This window comes from Bos indicus x Bos taurus, chromosome 10 (genome assembly GCF_003369695.1).
Source record: "Bos indicus x Bos taurus breed Angus x Brahman F1 hybrid chromosome 10, Bos_hybrid_MaternalHap_v2.0, whole genome shotgun sequence".
Taxonomy (NCBI): domain Eukaryota; kingdom Metazoa; phylum Chordata; class Mammalia; order Artiodactyla; family Bovidae; genus Bos; species Bos indicus x Bos taurus.
Window position 1 is genome coordinate 54192766 of NC_040085.1, and position 16278 is coordinate 54209043.

Here is a 16278-nt window from a genome sequence, read left to right on the forward strand (position 1 = left end):
ATATCTTGGCCATTTTATTTGGGACTTCATTTGTAGAAATTTTTCAGGTTCTGAGGCTAAGACTGGTTTCTCCAAGAAAGGATTTGCATTTCCTTTAGACACTATTTGGGCTTCCCTTGTGGTTCAGCTGGTAAAGAATCCACCTGCAATGCGGGAGACTTGGGTTCAATCCCTGGGTTGGAAAGATCCTCTGGAGTAGGGGAAGGCTACCCACTCCAGTATCTAGCCTGGAGAATTCCATGGACTGTGTAGTCCATGGGGTTGCAAAGAGTCAAACATGACTGAGTGACTTTCACTTAGTCACTCACTAATGTATATTTTCAATCTAAATTCACAATATCTGGGTGATCTGTGAATTTAGGATGCAAATATACATGAAAGTCAGTTTTCTGTTATAAATTTTCAGCATATTTTTTTCTCTTATAAATAGACAGTTTTCCTTATAGGTACTCTTAAAATGGGTACTGTTTTCCAGTTTACCTTCATACTGAGAGAACATCCTTTTGAGGAGTGAGGGTGCTCAGTTTTAAGAAATGATCTCCTATTAGACTTCTTTCCCTGGCCTATGTCTTTTCTAACCAAAGCCCTGAGATACTGGAAACCAGTTAGTTTCAAAAATGCGCATCCTTTATTCCAACCGTATTTTTTTTCCCTCAGTCTTTGACCTGAGCAACTGCTGCTTTCTTGCCAGTCCTGAGTACATGCAAAAATATTTAAATGCTTTTTATTTATAGAATCTATAGCTGGTTCTAACAGAGGAGATTGATCCTGGAACCTAGTCCACCATGTTTCCAGAAGTGGAAGTTACCATGTCATTTCATAATAGATGAAGTAATTGCTTCAATTTTTTTTAATTTCAAAAATTAATTTACGCCTATTGTAGCAAATGAAGCCATACAACATAAAGATTTATAAAGGCAAAGATAGTAATTTCTTCCATGAACTTTAATTCAATCTCTAGAGAAGTAACTCAGAGAAGCAATGGCAACCCACTCCAGTACTCTTGCCTGGAGAATCCCATGGACGGAGGAGCCTGGTAGGCTGCAGTCCATGGGGTAGCGAAGAGTCGGACACAACTGAGTGACTTCACTTTCACTTTTCACTTTCATGCATTGGAGAAGGAAATGGCAACCCACTCCAGTGTTCTTGCCTGGAGAATCCCAGGGACGGGGTAGCCTGGTGGGCTGCCGTCTATGGGGTCACACAGAGTCAGACATGACTGAAGTGACTTAGCAGCAGCAGCAGCAGAGAGGTAACTAATGTTAACATTTGGTGTACATGATTTCACACTTTCTACTTGCTTATACATATACGCACATATATGGATAGATATGTAAGTAGTTTTTTTTTAACAAAAAAAATTCTAGTACATAGATTAATATGCAACCAGTTTTCTTAACAATTTATCTTGGACATTATTATAAGTCAGTAAATATGGATCTAGCTCTGCCTAATTTTTTCTAATTTATTTTTACATACAAAGATACTTTTATATAGAAGAGCTTACTTTATTCATGCTGGGTTTTAAGTGTATTTTTATTTTTTTCCCCGCACTTCATTCTTTTCCTCTCTTCTCTCCTCTTACTCCCACTCCAGCACATACACAATATCAGGTACCAGTCATTAATATCTTGGTTTGATTCCTTATATTTCAAGGGATTTCTTTGATGTATTTTCATAAAAAGATCCCTAGTAGCAGACTGAAGAGGAATTTGGGATGTCTGCATCATCACTCTGGTGTGTTATCTTGCAAAAGTCGCATAACATTTTCGTACGTTTTACCAGTATAAAGTGGAAATACAGGCATACCTCATTTTGTTGTGCTTCACTTTATTCCACTTCACATATATTGTGTTTTCTACAAATTGAAGATTTGTGCCAACCCTGCATCGAGCAAGTTTATTGGCACCATTTTTCTAACAGCATTTGCTCACTTTGTGTCACTATGTGACATTTTTGTAATTCTTTTAATATTTCAAACTTTTTCACCTGATGGCTCAGCTGGTAAAGAATCTGCCTGCAATGCAGGAAACCCAAGATCGATCCTCGAGTGGGGAAGATCCCCTGGAGAAAAAATGGCAACTCACTCCAGTATTCTTGCCTGGACAATCCCGTGAACAGAGAAACTTGGCAGGCTACAGTGCATGGGGTCACAAAGAGTCAGACATGACTAGTGACAAACACATGTATTTCTCATGGTGATCTGTGATCAGTGATTTTTTGATGTTACTATTGCCAAAATATTATGAATCACCTAAGACTCAGATTATTAACATTTTTTTTCACAATAAAGTATTTTTTAATTAAGTATGTATATTCTTATACATAATGCTATTGCACACATAACAGACAACAGTATAATGTAAATGTAATTTTTATATGCACTGAGGAACCAAAAAATTCACGTGAATCGCTTTATTGCAATATTTGCTTTTTTGCAGTGGTCTGGAACCAAATCTGCAATGTATCTGAGATATGCCTGTAATAATTTTAATAATCCCTCCCTCAGTGCCATGAGGATTATGTGAGTTAATTTATATTAAGTGTTTTAGTTTGTGAAACTTTCTTGGCTGTTTCTAGTCACTGAAAATACAAAGGTGCGGTCTCTGACCTAAGAAACTTTCCACATAGGAGGGAGGCAGGCTCAGGAATGAGTTTTTTCCTGTAAGCTGACAGGGCTCTTATGCATGGTGTTATGTATGGTGTCCTGAAAGTTCCATAGGACTGGTGCCTGGTCAGCTGGTTAGTGAGTGGAAAAAGTCTAATTTCTAGAGCCGACACTTGGGGTGGGTCTTATAGAATGAGTTGAAATTGATGTTGGTTATTCTGTGAATGTTACTATCGTCATATTAATAATCTGTTTCTTTTTGTTATTTAATCCACTTGTTTCTTTTCCTTTTAGGACAGCTGATTTACCAAGTTCAGTCACCTGATGAAGGCGCTCTAGTGACTGCTGCAAAAAATTTGGGGTTCATCTTTAAGTCTCGGACCCCAGAGACAATAACAATAGAAGAATTGGGAACACTAGTTACTTATCAATTGCTTGCCTTTTTGGATTTTAACAATTTCCGAAAAAGGATGTCTGTCATAGGTATGGTTGGTGGCTGAGAGTATTTTCGATCTTTTGATAATACTGTGGTTATATGGAAACTTCTCAAGGATGATGTCACTCTAGTTACGTGCTGAGAGTTGTGATATGTATTAACTTTTTGAACTTGTGTCATCCTCAGCTTAGCCTCAACTCGGTAGCAGTGAGTAGAACTAAAGAAACAAGTGCCTGTTCTGTGTCCAGCACCATCACCTTACCCTTTCCCCCATTTTCCTCCTTCATCCCCAAGCTACGATTTTACTCAGTCTGTTTTCTGCTTCAGATTAAAATTGCTCTTGTTCCTTTTCAATGCCAAAGGTTCTACCTGTTCCCATCCATTGCCCTTCCTTACTCACTCCCTTCTCGCTTGCTTGTAACTTCACTTTCTTCTTCATCACTGACTTCTTTCTTCAGCCTGCAACTCTATGATCATCTTTGTTTCCTTAAAGATATTGTTCATATTCTGATCTCCACTGATTTTGCCACCCAATTTTTCTTCTTTCCATCACAACTTAATTTTTCAGGTTAGTTTTTGATCCTTATCTTGGTTTCTCTTTTCAGTCTATAATGGTCAGGCTTCTGCTTCTAATCTTCAAGACGGAATTCCTTCTCAGAAGTTTGACATCACCTCTTAACTACCCAGTGCAATGACATCCCCCCTCTTCCTTCTTTCCTCCCTTCCTCTTCCTCTCCCTCCTTCCCTCCTCCTTATCTGTTTACTATCCATCTGTCGATCTATCTATCCTCTATTATCATCTCTATCTCTTTAAACTTAGTGATATTTGATACTGTTAATCTGCTTCTCTTGACACTCTTCTTTTGGCCTCTTTGACCGCATTGGCTCCTGGGTCTCACCTTGTCCTGTGCTTGCTTTCTGAAGCTCCTTTTCAAGCTGACTGTTCTTCATCATACTCTTCAGTGTTGGTGTCCTTTTCTCTTCTGCGCTCTCCTTGTATAATCTTGACCACTCACATGGTGGCAGCTACTGCCTATATTTTGTGTCCTTCCCATATGGTTCTTCAGTTTCAGTCTCTCTCTGAGGCCTCTATACACATTTTCAGGCTTCTCTTGGATTCTGTCACTGGGTTATACTACAGTTATCTCAAATTTTGCATGTCTAATATAGAACTTTGTCACAACTATGTTCTTATTAAAATTGTTATCTATCTTTTGCTATATGCCAGTGTGAGTGAACTGAACACTTTACAAAAATTTTATTCAAGTCTTGTAATAGTATGTCACCCCCAATCAGGAGATGGGACATTTAAAGCTCAAAGATTTTAAGTATCTTTCCCAGTACTGTCATGTATCTTGTTACAAAGCCAGTAAGATGCAGAGCAAATATTTGAATCCAGATTTGTCTGTCTCCAAAGTCTGGCCTCTTTATCCCTGTTGTAGGTCACATGCTTTTGATACCTCCGTCTACTTTGTGCCCCTATGTTACTGGCTCTCAAACTTCAGCTTCCATCAAAACCACCAGGAAGAATTATTAAAATGCAGATTTTATTTATTTATTTTTGCTTTTTTTAGCTTAGCAGTACTTTTAAGAACTGTTTCCTTATCCGTATATAAAAAAATATACTTGAAAAATTTTAAACTATGCAAATCTCCACTCTATGGATTAAGTCACAATTTATTTTGTGCCTTGTGGTCGTAGTATAGCAGTAGTAGTGCTAGTTGCTCAGTCTCCCTGAAGGATACCCAGGTTTGATCCCTGGCTCAGGAATGTCCCCTGGATAAGAGAATGGCAACCCACTACGGAATTCTTGCCTGGAAGATTCTGTGGACAGAGGAGCCTGGTGGGCTACAGTCCATGGGATCGCAAAGAACTGGACACGACTGAACGACTAACACTTTCATTTTGTCCCTTTGTGGTGGCCATTTATGCTATCCTCAAACTTTTGCTTTTACACGTACTGAAATGAGTAGCCTTGTACATATTTCATTTTGTACATGTGCAGTTATTTCAGAATATTTATCAGAAATGAGATTGTTGGGTCATAGGATAAACATGTTTTTAATTTTGATGGTTATTGCCAAATTGCCAAAATGGTTATTACCATTGCAGGTATATCATTTTACAATCCCACCTCCATAGTAGGAATGCCTTTCCCCCTATATCCTCATCAACATCAAACTTCAGATTTTTGTCAGTTTTTAAATTGGCATGTAACAGTAGTTTTAGTTTGTACATTTTTATCACGGATGAGGTTGAGTTTATTTCCTATGCTTGAGATACATGTTTATTTTCCTTCTGGACAGAGTTAGTACTCCTCACTCATTTTGCTATTGAACTGCTAGATTTTTTTCTTCTATATTTACAGAAGTCCTTATATATTAGGGAGAGAAGCCCTTTGTGATGTAGCTTGCAGACATTTTTTTCCAGTTTGTTGTCTGACTTTGGATAGTATTTCTAGCTATACATATAGTGTTTTTTATGTGCCCTTGTTCTGCTTTTCTTTTAATATGATTGAATTATTTTAGGGCGTCTACAGTTTGAATCATAGTTAGGAAGCACCTGGTAATTTAGAAGATAGGCGAATATGTGATTTGGAAAGATAAGTATAAAGTAAAATGCAGATTTTAAATGCTGTTAAAGTGCAGCCCTAGAGTTTTTGATTCAACAGGTCTGGGGTGGGGCATAAAAGTTTGCACGTTGCACAAGCTCCCAGGTGTTCCTGATGCTGCTGCGTCACTGTTTGGACCACAGTTTGGGAGCCATTTCCTTAGACTAAGAGATCCTTCAGTTCAGTTCAGTTCAGTTGCTCAGTTGTGTCTGACTCTTTGCGACCCCATGAATTGCAGCACGCCAGGCCACCCTGTCCATCACCAACTCCCGGAGTTCACTCAAACTCACGTCCATCGAGTCAGTGATGCCATCCAGCCATCTCATCCTCTGTCGTCCCCGTCTCCTCCTGCCCCCAATCCCTCCCAGCATCAGAGTCTTTTCCAATGAGTCAACTCTTTGCATGAGATGGCCAAAGTACTGGAGTTTCAGCTTTAGCATCATTCCTTCCAAAGAAATCCCAGGGCTGATCTCCTTCAGAATGGACTGGTTGAATCTCCTTGCAGTCCAAGGGACTCCCAAGAGTCTTTTCCAACACCAAAGTTCAGAAGCATCAATTCTTTGGCACTCAGCCTTCTTCATAGTCCAACTCTCACATCCATACATGACCACTGGAAAAACCATAGCTTTGACTAGACGGACCTTTGTTGGCAAAGTAATGTCTCTGCTTTTGAATATGCTATCTAGGTTGGACATAACTTTCCTTCCAAGGAGTAAGCATCTTTTAATTTCATGGCTACAGTCACCATCTGCAGTGATTTTGGAGCCCAAAAAATAAAGTCTGACACTATTTCCAGTGTTTCCCCATCTATTTGCCATGAAGTGATTGGACCGGATGCCATGATCTTCGTTTTCTGAATGTTGAGCTTTAAAGCCATTTTTTTCACTCTCCACTTCACTTTCATCAAGAGGCTTTTTAGTTCCTCTTCACTTTCTGCCATAAGGGTGGTGTCATCTGCATATCTGAGGTTATTGATATTTCACCCGGCAATCTTGATTCCAGCTTGCGTTTCTTCCAGTCCAGCGTTTCTCATGATGTACTCTGCATATAAGTTAAATAAGCAGGGTGACAGTATACAGCCTTGACATACTCCTTTTCCTGTTTGGAACCAGTCTGTTGTTCCATGTCCAGTTCTAGCTGTTGCTTCCTGACCTGCATACAGATTTCTCAAGAGGTAGGTCAGGTGTCTGGTATTCCCATCTCTTTCAGAATTTCCCACAGTTTATTGTGATCCACACAGTCAAAGGCTTTGGCATAGTCAATAAAGCAGAAATAGATGTTTTTCTGGAACTCTCTTGCTTTTTCCATGATCCAGCAGATGTTGGCACTTTGATCTCTGGTTCCTCTGCCTTTTCTAAAACCAGCTTGAACATCAGGAAGTTCACGGTTCACATATTGCAGATCCGTAGCTACTCTTTATTCTCCGCTGAGATACTCAGCATGCCTTGTGCACTTTCACACTGTTTGCATGGACTATTTCAATGTAGACCTCTCCTCTTTTCCTCTTCCTTTCTCAGAAAACTCCTAATCATCTGGTAATATTGATTCAGGTGTCACCCATTCTCTCGATTCTTTTCCTCCTTTCCAAATAACCACATTCTTCTTTGTTTCCCAGAGCCCCTTGTTCGAAGCACTAGTGTGATACCAGTCCTGTGATACTCACGGCTTTCCCTGTTAAAGTCATGCTACCTGAAGGCAGGGACTGTGCTCTAAACTTCATAAACTACCCAGGGCCAAGCAAAGTGCTTAGCACATAGTACATTCTCTAGGAATATCCGTTAAATAACATTTAACCCAACATTTTACAACTTATGAATATCCTGATCAACATGTTAAATCAATTTTTACTCTGAAAAACGTGTGTGTATGTAACAGTAGGACTTTTGGTGTCTTACTACTGGAAACTAGCCCTGGGAGATTGCTCTCAGCAGGTAAAAACCAAACATCATCTGAGGGTGTTTATTTTTATTTTTCTGACAACAGGCTGTAGGCAGTCATTGTCAGTGTTACTAATGAGCACATATGCTGCTCTGGGTGTTGGCCTGATGTTGTATCAGCAGGGACTATCTTCTATTTACAGCTTCAGGGAAGTGTTATTGATGTTGGGTTGGCCCCAAACTGGCTTCTCTTTGCTCTGAGGGTGTTGACAAAACCTAAGATTGCTACACAGGGAAGCTTTTGGCTTTTCCCCAGCATCAGTCACTATTAAGGGAAATCACAGCCTAACCACAAACGTCACATGTTTGCCTTAATGGATCCCATATGAAGAAAGGTAGTGTTCCACCGCAGAATGCATGGAGGCTTGGGGCTTTATGTTTGTTCTGTTTTTTAATCAGTTCTGTTTGTTTTTTAATCAGGAGGAATTTGAAAGAGAAACTCCACTAGGGTAGACAAGTCTATGTTTGATAATAAGACCAAAAAAAAAAAAAAAAAGCAGTGTCAGACTTATGATTGTCACGGGTTTGGTGGGGAAAACACCCCAACACGAAGTCTCAGACAATTGTTGCTATTTCTTCTCCTCCTCCTCCTAGGTCTGCTCCTTCTTCAGGCCTGTTTTAGATAATCATTCATTGAATCATGAATGTACAGTTTCAGTACCAGTGGTACTTTCATTCTGGGGCAAGAGCCCTGATTTATTCAGAGGTTTTTATTTATTCTAAATAAAAATAGATTTCTGTAAGTAATTTTGTCAGAAGGTATAAAAGATACAATATTTTAGCCACCTGATGCAAAGAACTGACTAAGTGGAAAAAGACCCTGATGCTGGGAAAGACTGAAGGCAGGAAGAGAAGGGGACGACAGAGGATAAGATGGTTGGATGGCATCACCAACTCAATGGACATGAGTTTAAGCAAATTCCGGGAGTTGGTGATGGACAGGGAAGGCTGGTGTGCTGCAGTCCTTGAGGTCACAAAGAGTTGGATACAACTGAGCAACTGAACTGAAAAAATATGCTTCATAGATAAGTATATGGGTGCAATCTTGCAGAGTTGCTTCGGTTGTGTCCGACTCTGTGCGACCCAAAGGACCATAGCCTGTCAGGCTCCTCTGTCCATTGGATTCTCTAGGCATGAATACTGGAGTGGGTTGCCATGACCTCCTCCAGTAGATGATCTTCCCAACCCAGAGATCAAACCTGCCTCTCTTAGGTCACCTGCATTGGCAGGCAGGTTCTTGCCCACTAGCACCATCTAGGAAACCTTGAGAAGTGTATAGATCTCATTATATAGTTTTGGAAATATGTAAATAGTTATTTACATATTTACTAATTATGTAAATAAAAACAGATAAAATTCAAGGATAGTTATTAATAGGGCCAAGTGGCAGGTAATTATTAAAGAAGAATAAATTACAGTATCTCCTTGTAAAGCCCTTACAAGATCTTTATATAAAGGTTATTCAACTCTAAACCTTTTAAGGATTATCAAAGTACAAATCACACTGAGATGTGACAGGCATTTCTAACCCAACTGAAATATGGCAAGTAGAATTATTCATCAACCTTCATGGTATAACTATTATATTTACTCTTACAGCAGAAACCTGGAACCATTTCTGAATATTTTTTTTCTTTATATCACAAAAGCATAGCTACTGCTTACAACATATTTTGCATGATTATAATTTAACTCAATCAAGCAAATATTTATTAAGTACCTACCATGTTCTAGGAACTTGAAGCTGAAGTAGAATATGAAACTGAAAACTACTTTATGGTTGCATCCAGGGGAAGATGGTGAAGCAGGGTAGGAAATAGGCTAAAAGGGGGCAGATCTGCATGATTCCTGTTTTTGCCACATTAGGAGTCCAGTATTCATTGGAAGGGCTGATGCTGAAGCGCGAATACTTTGGCCACCTGATCGAAGAGCTGACTCATTAGAAAAGACCATGATGCTGGGAAAGATTAAAGGCAGGAGGAGAAGGGGATGACAGAGGATGAGACGGTTGGATGGCATCACCGACTCAATGGATATGAGTTTGAGCAAACTCCAGGAGATAGTGATGGACAGGGAAGCCTGGCATGCTGCAGTCTATGGGGTCGCAAAGAGTCAAACACAACTGAGTGACTGAACAACAACAAAGGAGTCCAGACTTGATCTAAGGGCAAAAGGAAGCAATTACGGGATTCTACACAGTAGTGTGAAGATGATTCACCCTGTGTGTGATGGTTGTGTTATAGAAGGAAAACAGGAGGGAAACAGGACTGGGATGAATAAAACCAATTAGGTTAATATGATAATCTAGGAAAGAGAGAAGGTGGCAGAGACCTCTTGGTTTCAATTGGATATGGGTGGTGAAGGGGGAGGAGATTTGAGTGATGACCAGATAACTGCTTTGGGAGACTGAGTGGATGGTGAAGCTGATATTTAAAACTGGAGATAAAAAAAAAAAAAAAAAAAAACAACGGAGACATAGGAGGAATAATTAGTTATTGGTGATAGGTAATGTTTCCAGTTTGAGTTTAATGTGCTCAGGCACATTTAAGAGGAGATGTCCAGTTGGTAGTTAGATGTCCAGGCAGAAGGGAGAACTGGAAATGGATTTAGGCAGGAGATACACATTTAGAGCAACCATCCTATAGCTGAAGCCAGAAAGAGAATCTGACAGCCCAAAGAGCATGTGAAGGATGGGATGAGAAGTCAATTTGGGGTAAATCTCTGAAGAACACCAATATTTAAAGGACAGGCAGTGGGAACAAATTCTATAATTAAAATCTGTGACCTTTGTCCAGACTGTTTATTTACTCAATCATTTAAAACTGCTATGTTATTTTAAATTTATTTTAAAAAGCTAACTTCTGAAAGGACTGAGATTTTATTAGCCTAAAGATTTCCTAGCAGAACTGCCTTGAATGAAAAGGGATATAACACTAGCTGAGCTGCTAAAAGAAATGTTCAGTGAGTAAAATTAAGCAGGATTCCATGAAATTGGACTATGCAAACTCAAATTTAAAGGAGTTAATGCTGGGTTAAGAGAAGGCATCGGATATGGAAAAGTTTACTAAATCAGGAAATTGTAGAGCTGGAATGATGTTAGAAGTTAGGTTGTTTAAATATCTCTTTTTCAGAATAGAAATTGAGATGGTGAGACAAAGAGATGGTAAGGAATTTGCACAATTCATAATCAGTTTGTGATTTCCCTTGAACAGGGATTCTCAATGAGTGGTCTGGGGAACCCTAGGAAAACTTGAAAGATTTTCAGAGGATTCATAAGGACGAAAGTATTTTTATAACATTGCTAATGTTATTTATCTGTCAGTTTTTTTCTCATGAGTATGTCACAGAGGTTTACAAAAGCCACATGACATGTGATATCACAACAGATTGAATATAGAAAACAGATATGAGAATACAACCATCTTCTATTAAACAAGATATTAAAGAGATCTATAATCATATAGAACATTTGCCACTCCCCAAACTATTTTGTTTTGGAAAAAGTGTCATTTATGTAAATATGTAATGTTTATTGTTATTTATATAATACTTATATTTTGATTAATATTATTAGTGTCATGACTACTAATATAATAACATTTCTCAGTTTTAATTTCTAGTGTGGTAAATATTGATAGATAGGACCCACCTGTAGTCCTCATGAAGTTTTAAGAGTGTAAAGGGGTTCTGAGACCAAGAAGTTTGAGAATCAATATCCTACTTTGGACTTTAAAAAATGAACCGTCATAGAGAAGTTTTACTAGCAAGTGGAGGATATACACACTTTGACTTTATAGCTCTGGTAACAGAAGGAAGAAAATGTGGGAGAAATTAAATTGAATTGCTGTATAAGAGAAGAAAGAGAAAGCCTTTCCTAGGAGTAAATGTTTTCCTCCCACTTGATTGAATAGATATAAATTGCATTTTTTTCCTCTCATTTTCCCCACTGTGGACATTAGAGCCGAGTACAAGAAAAATTGCATAAGTTCTAGAAACTATGAAAGTTGACCATGGGTCTTAGAAGAGAAGACAACTCATAGATAAATCCCAATACAAAAAAGTTTCTAGGGTGCATTAGGTTTATTCAAGCTAGGAGGAAATTGGATTAGATCAAGTTTTGACTAAGGGTCATTAAAAATTAGAGGAAACAACCTCAGTGTTCATCAGCAAGTGAATGAGTAAAGAAGATGTGGTATACATATACAGTGGAATACTGCTCAGCCATAAAAAGGAATTAAATTTTGTCATTTGCAACAACATAGGTGCACTTGGAGGGCATTATGTTAAATGAAATGTTAGACATAGAAAGACAAATACTGTATAATATCTTTCAAATGTGGAATCTAAAAAATACAACAAATTAGTGGCTACAACTAAAAAGCAGATTCACAGATATAGAGAATAAACTAGTGGTTACCAGTGGGGAGAGGAAAGGGACCAGGGAAATTTTAAGGATAGGGCATTAAGAGATACAAACTATTATGTATAATATAACCCACTAGGATATATTGTACAGCACAGGGAACATAGCCAATACTGTAGAATAACTTCTACAATATTGTGAATAACTTCTGAGCTTCCCCCCTGGCTTAGTGGTAAAGAATCGATGTGCAATGCAGGAGCTACAGGAGATACAGGTTTGATTCCTGGGTGGGGAAGATCCTCTGGAGGAGGGCATGGCAACCCACTGCAGTATTCTTGCCTGGAGAATCTCATGGACAGGGGAGTCTGGTGGGCTACAGCTCATGGGGTCACAAAGAGTTAGCCAGCACTGAAGCGACTTAGCATGAGTAACTATAAATGGAGTGTAGCCTTTAAAAATGGTGAATTACTGTATTGTACACCTGTAACTTATATAATGTTGTACATCAACTATATTTCAATTTAAAAAAGTTATGGGGAAAAGTAATTTATTGTACTGTGGTATTTATTATATTCCTTTAAATCAAGCTCTGAACTTCATATCCTCTTAAACTAATAGTAGTCAATATTTATGTCCATCTGTTATCAGGCACTGTATTTTTAGAGAAAAGGTACAACTGAGTAGAAAGCATATAATAATCTTAGACTTGATGAAGCTTGTGAGGGTCACTGTTCAAACTATGAAGCTGTGACATGAGCAGTTGTCCTAAATTGTATCTGACCTTTAGATGTAGTAGGGGAGAAATACATTTCTATATCATTCATCTGTTTAATAAATAATTAGGTGCCTGATATGTGCCAAGATGTAAAACCAAGCCTACAAATATAGGTCAAGTATTCTGTGGCTTTAAGGAAGATTTGTCTGACAGCAACATGTGTGACACCCAGGGGAGGAGTTGAGGATTGTAAATGAGGGATTGGAGCCTCATCAAGGCTATCTTTCCCAAACGTGGGGAGAGCAGGTTAAAACACAGCCCTACTAACACAGACTTTTAGTGGGAAGAAGATAGAAACTTCAGTTTTGAAAGCTCCCTGAGAAGTCTGCTTGTAGCTAGGATTATGACCCAAGAGTAAAAGAGCTTTTCTAAGGAGTAAGGGTACTGAGGAAATATATCAGCAAGGGCTGAGAAAAATCCATAAACCCTGACTTTGAATGACTTGAATTCCATATGGTGATCATTTGGCATAATGCTGATAGCTGATTCCTATAGTCACTCTTGAATTTCACATCAGGAGACAGGCAAACAAAGCTCTCAGTTCTGCTCAATACAGAAGGCTTAAATTTAAATGTATCAGCCCTTCAGAAATAGTAAGCAAGGAAAATAGGAAGGCTGTATACATCAGAACAAAAATACTTGTTCCTGTAGATGGAATATTTCTAAATTAACAAAACAGGAGTAAAGTCAGGTGACTTAGGTAATGACCTTTTAACCAAAGGCACTGAGTATTTTATGACTGCCTAAAGCCTGATGCTCATTTCCAAATTGCCTGGCTGGAGGCCAAGGAGAGTCTAATTTTGATGGATTTCATTGATTATTGTCTACTTTCCCAACTTTTTTTTTCAGTTCGAAACCCAGAAGGACAGATAAAGCTTTATTCCAAAGGAGCAGACACTATTCTGTTTGAAAGACTTCATCCATCTAATGAAGACCTTCTGACTTTGACTTCAGACCATCTCAGTGTAAGTGCCCCTGCGGTAAGGTTAGCACAGTGGCCCTTTGGCAGCTTCCTGTGGTTAGGTCTTCTTTTTAAAATATCAACTAAGTGATCTGATTTCTGAAATAGAAAGTGTGTGGAGAATGGCTCCACAGGAAACTGTGCCAGTGAACATTTAGAAACTGGCACATGGACCCACCCCCTGCCTTGTTGAGCATCAGGTCAGTCACTCCAAGGTGGATGAACCCACAGCTGATGAGAAATAGCCACTGAGTATGGGCTCCTGAACTCTGGTCAGGGGATGACTCAGGACACCAAGGGAAACCTGCTCTGACTTCCTTACAGCTGGGGGCTGTTCCACCTGGATGACTGGACTGGTTTTAGTGAAGAGGAACTGGAGAATTGCTTTCCCTTGGGTTCTGATGTGTCTGGTACTAATCTATCTGGTACTCTTAGGGTTACTCCCCTCCACCCAGGGGATAGTTTAGGGTCATGTTTATATGGTGAGAGGAAAATAATCTTTGTAGCCAACTTTCTCCTTTAAGGGTCTTTTTATTCAGGTCATATATCATGATGAGTCACTAATGTTCCCTGGGTTGAAGTTAGCAAATGCATACAGCCTGAGACTATGCAAAGTTTCTTTCTAGAAGCTTCCTAAAGGGAGCAGGGATGATATTTGGCATACGTTTTTCTTTTTGCAAAAGAGTAAGAGTCTAAGAAAAAATATAAATGTTATCTGATTTAAAAACTTGAGATTTCAAGGGTCATTCTAGCATTTGTTTGAGGTTCTGTTAAACACAATATGAAATTTAAGGGCAACTGCTCAGAACTCTTATTTCCTCCTTGGTTTCTCTCCTTTAAAAAGCAATTGAGGGTTCATTTTCTTTGCCAAGCCCTATATTTAATATAAAAAAAAATCTCCCTGAATCTTTAAAAAACAAACAAATAAAAATCTCTGCCTGACTTTAAGTTTAAAGAATGATTGTTTGGTAATATTGGTTACAAACACAGCTATTGTTTTTGTCTTCCTAATAGAGCATTCTTGATTTTCTTTTAATCTCTTCCAGAAGGCCATCATGGTCCTTTAAAAAAAAATTTTTTTTTTATGAAAACAACATTGGAATCATAAGCATTTGATTTTGCCATTGCTCAAACACCAAGGTCCTGGATTTTCATACTAAAGTATGGGAAACCTAATTTGATCTTTCTACATTTCTATGAGTATCAATTTGACTTGCCTTTGCTTCTTTCAGTTTATTCATTTTGACTTCTAAATTCTGAGGTTTTAAATTTATATTTAGGTATTAGTTTTTGAATGATTTAATGATAGGAAATGATCATGCTAATCCTAAATGTTGATTTAGGATTCAACTTGTTTCATGCACTAATTAAATAACTTAAATCATCTGTTCCCTTTTGTAGTGTCATCTTAGAGTTGATTCACTGCTGTGCAGAACAGAGAGAAAAGCACTAGTAATGCCCAGGGGCGTTGCAAGTTAAAGTCAAAGAAGTGTTTGTGGGAATTAAGAGGACAAAAGATCATTATAAGGCAGTAACTAGATTTTCAGATCAGTTGGGGACCCGGTGGTGGTTTTGGAAGGGAGGGCTTGTACAGTGTGATTGCAACATCTAGAGTGCTACCAACTGTCTAGGAGATAAGTTTGGATAATTTTTCTCATACTCTCTCTGGGCTAAACCACATCACCACAGTGGGCACTGATTTTCCATTTTCCTAATTAGGGTGTGTCAAAGTTTAATTTGTGTCTGATTGCCAATCTGTGTCTGTCCCATAAGCCAGAATATAACAGAGAAGATATGCTTCATGGGGGTGCCCAAAGGAGCAGAAATGGCTATAAAAATGCTTCCAGTATAGAAGGCCATAAAGTGGCCACTAGAGGCCTGTGCAAAGTGGGAGGTTTTTAGCATTTAATGGCACCCCACTCCAGTACTCTTGCCTGGAAAATCCCATGGATGGAGGAGCCTGGTAGGCTGCAGTCCATGGGGTTGCTAAAAGTCAGACACAACTGAACGACTTCACTTTCACTTTTCACTTTCCTGCATTGGAGAAGGAAATAGCAACCCACTCCAGTGTTCTTGCCTGGAGAATCCCAGGGACAGGGGAGCCCGGTGGGCTGCCGTCTATGGGGTCGCGCAGAGTCGGACACCACTGAAGTGACTTAGCATAGCATAGCATAAGCATTCAACATATGTTTCTAGCTATTGTGACTGTCTGAAACACTTAGCAACTACCAGTCTCCTATGTTTAGTGAATTATTTGCATATTAGAAGGATGTAGCACTCAAGGTATTATTTCAGACTCTCAGTTGACTGAGACACTAAAACAGGAGTATCATCCTCTGATAAACTTGACCTGTTATTAAATACTAACTCTATAGAAGATAGTTTATTAAAAAAATTTTTTTTAATTTTATTTTATTTTTAAACTTTACAATATTGTATTAGTTTTGCCAAATATCGAAATGAATCCGCCATAGGTATACCTGTGTTCCCCATCCTGAACCCTCCTCCCTCCTCCCTCCCCATACCCTCCCTCTGGGTCGTCCCAGTGCACCAGCCCTGAGCATTCAGCATCGTGCATTGAACCTGG

At 38.8% G+C, this 16278-nt stretch overlaps 1 protein-coding gene across 3 annotated transcripts in view; it reads left to right on the forward strand.

Moving 5' to 3' along the window:
* The window catches only part of ATP8B4 (ATPase phospholipid transporting 8B4 (putative)), a 292569-nt gene that overhangs the window by 208018 nt on the left and 68273 nt on the right, over nt 1–16278 (forward strand). For all 3 annotated transcript variants that reach the window (XM_027554041.1, XM_027554043.1, XM_027554042.1), the window contains 2 exons: nt 2903–3091; nt 13580–13695. In XM_027554041.1, the coding sequence (XP_027409842.1) occupies nt 2903–3091; nt 13580–13695 (305 nt within the window). The remainder of the gene's footprint in view (nt 1–2902; nt 3092–13579; nt 13696–16278) is intronic.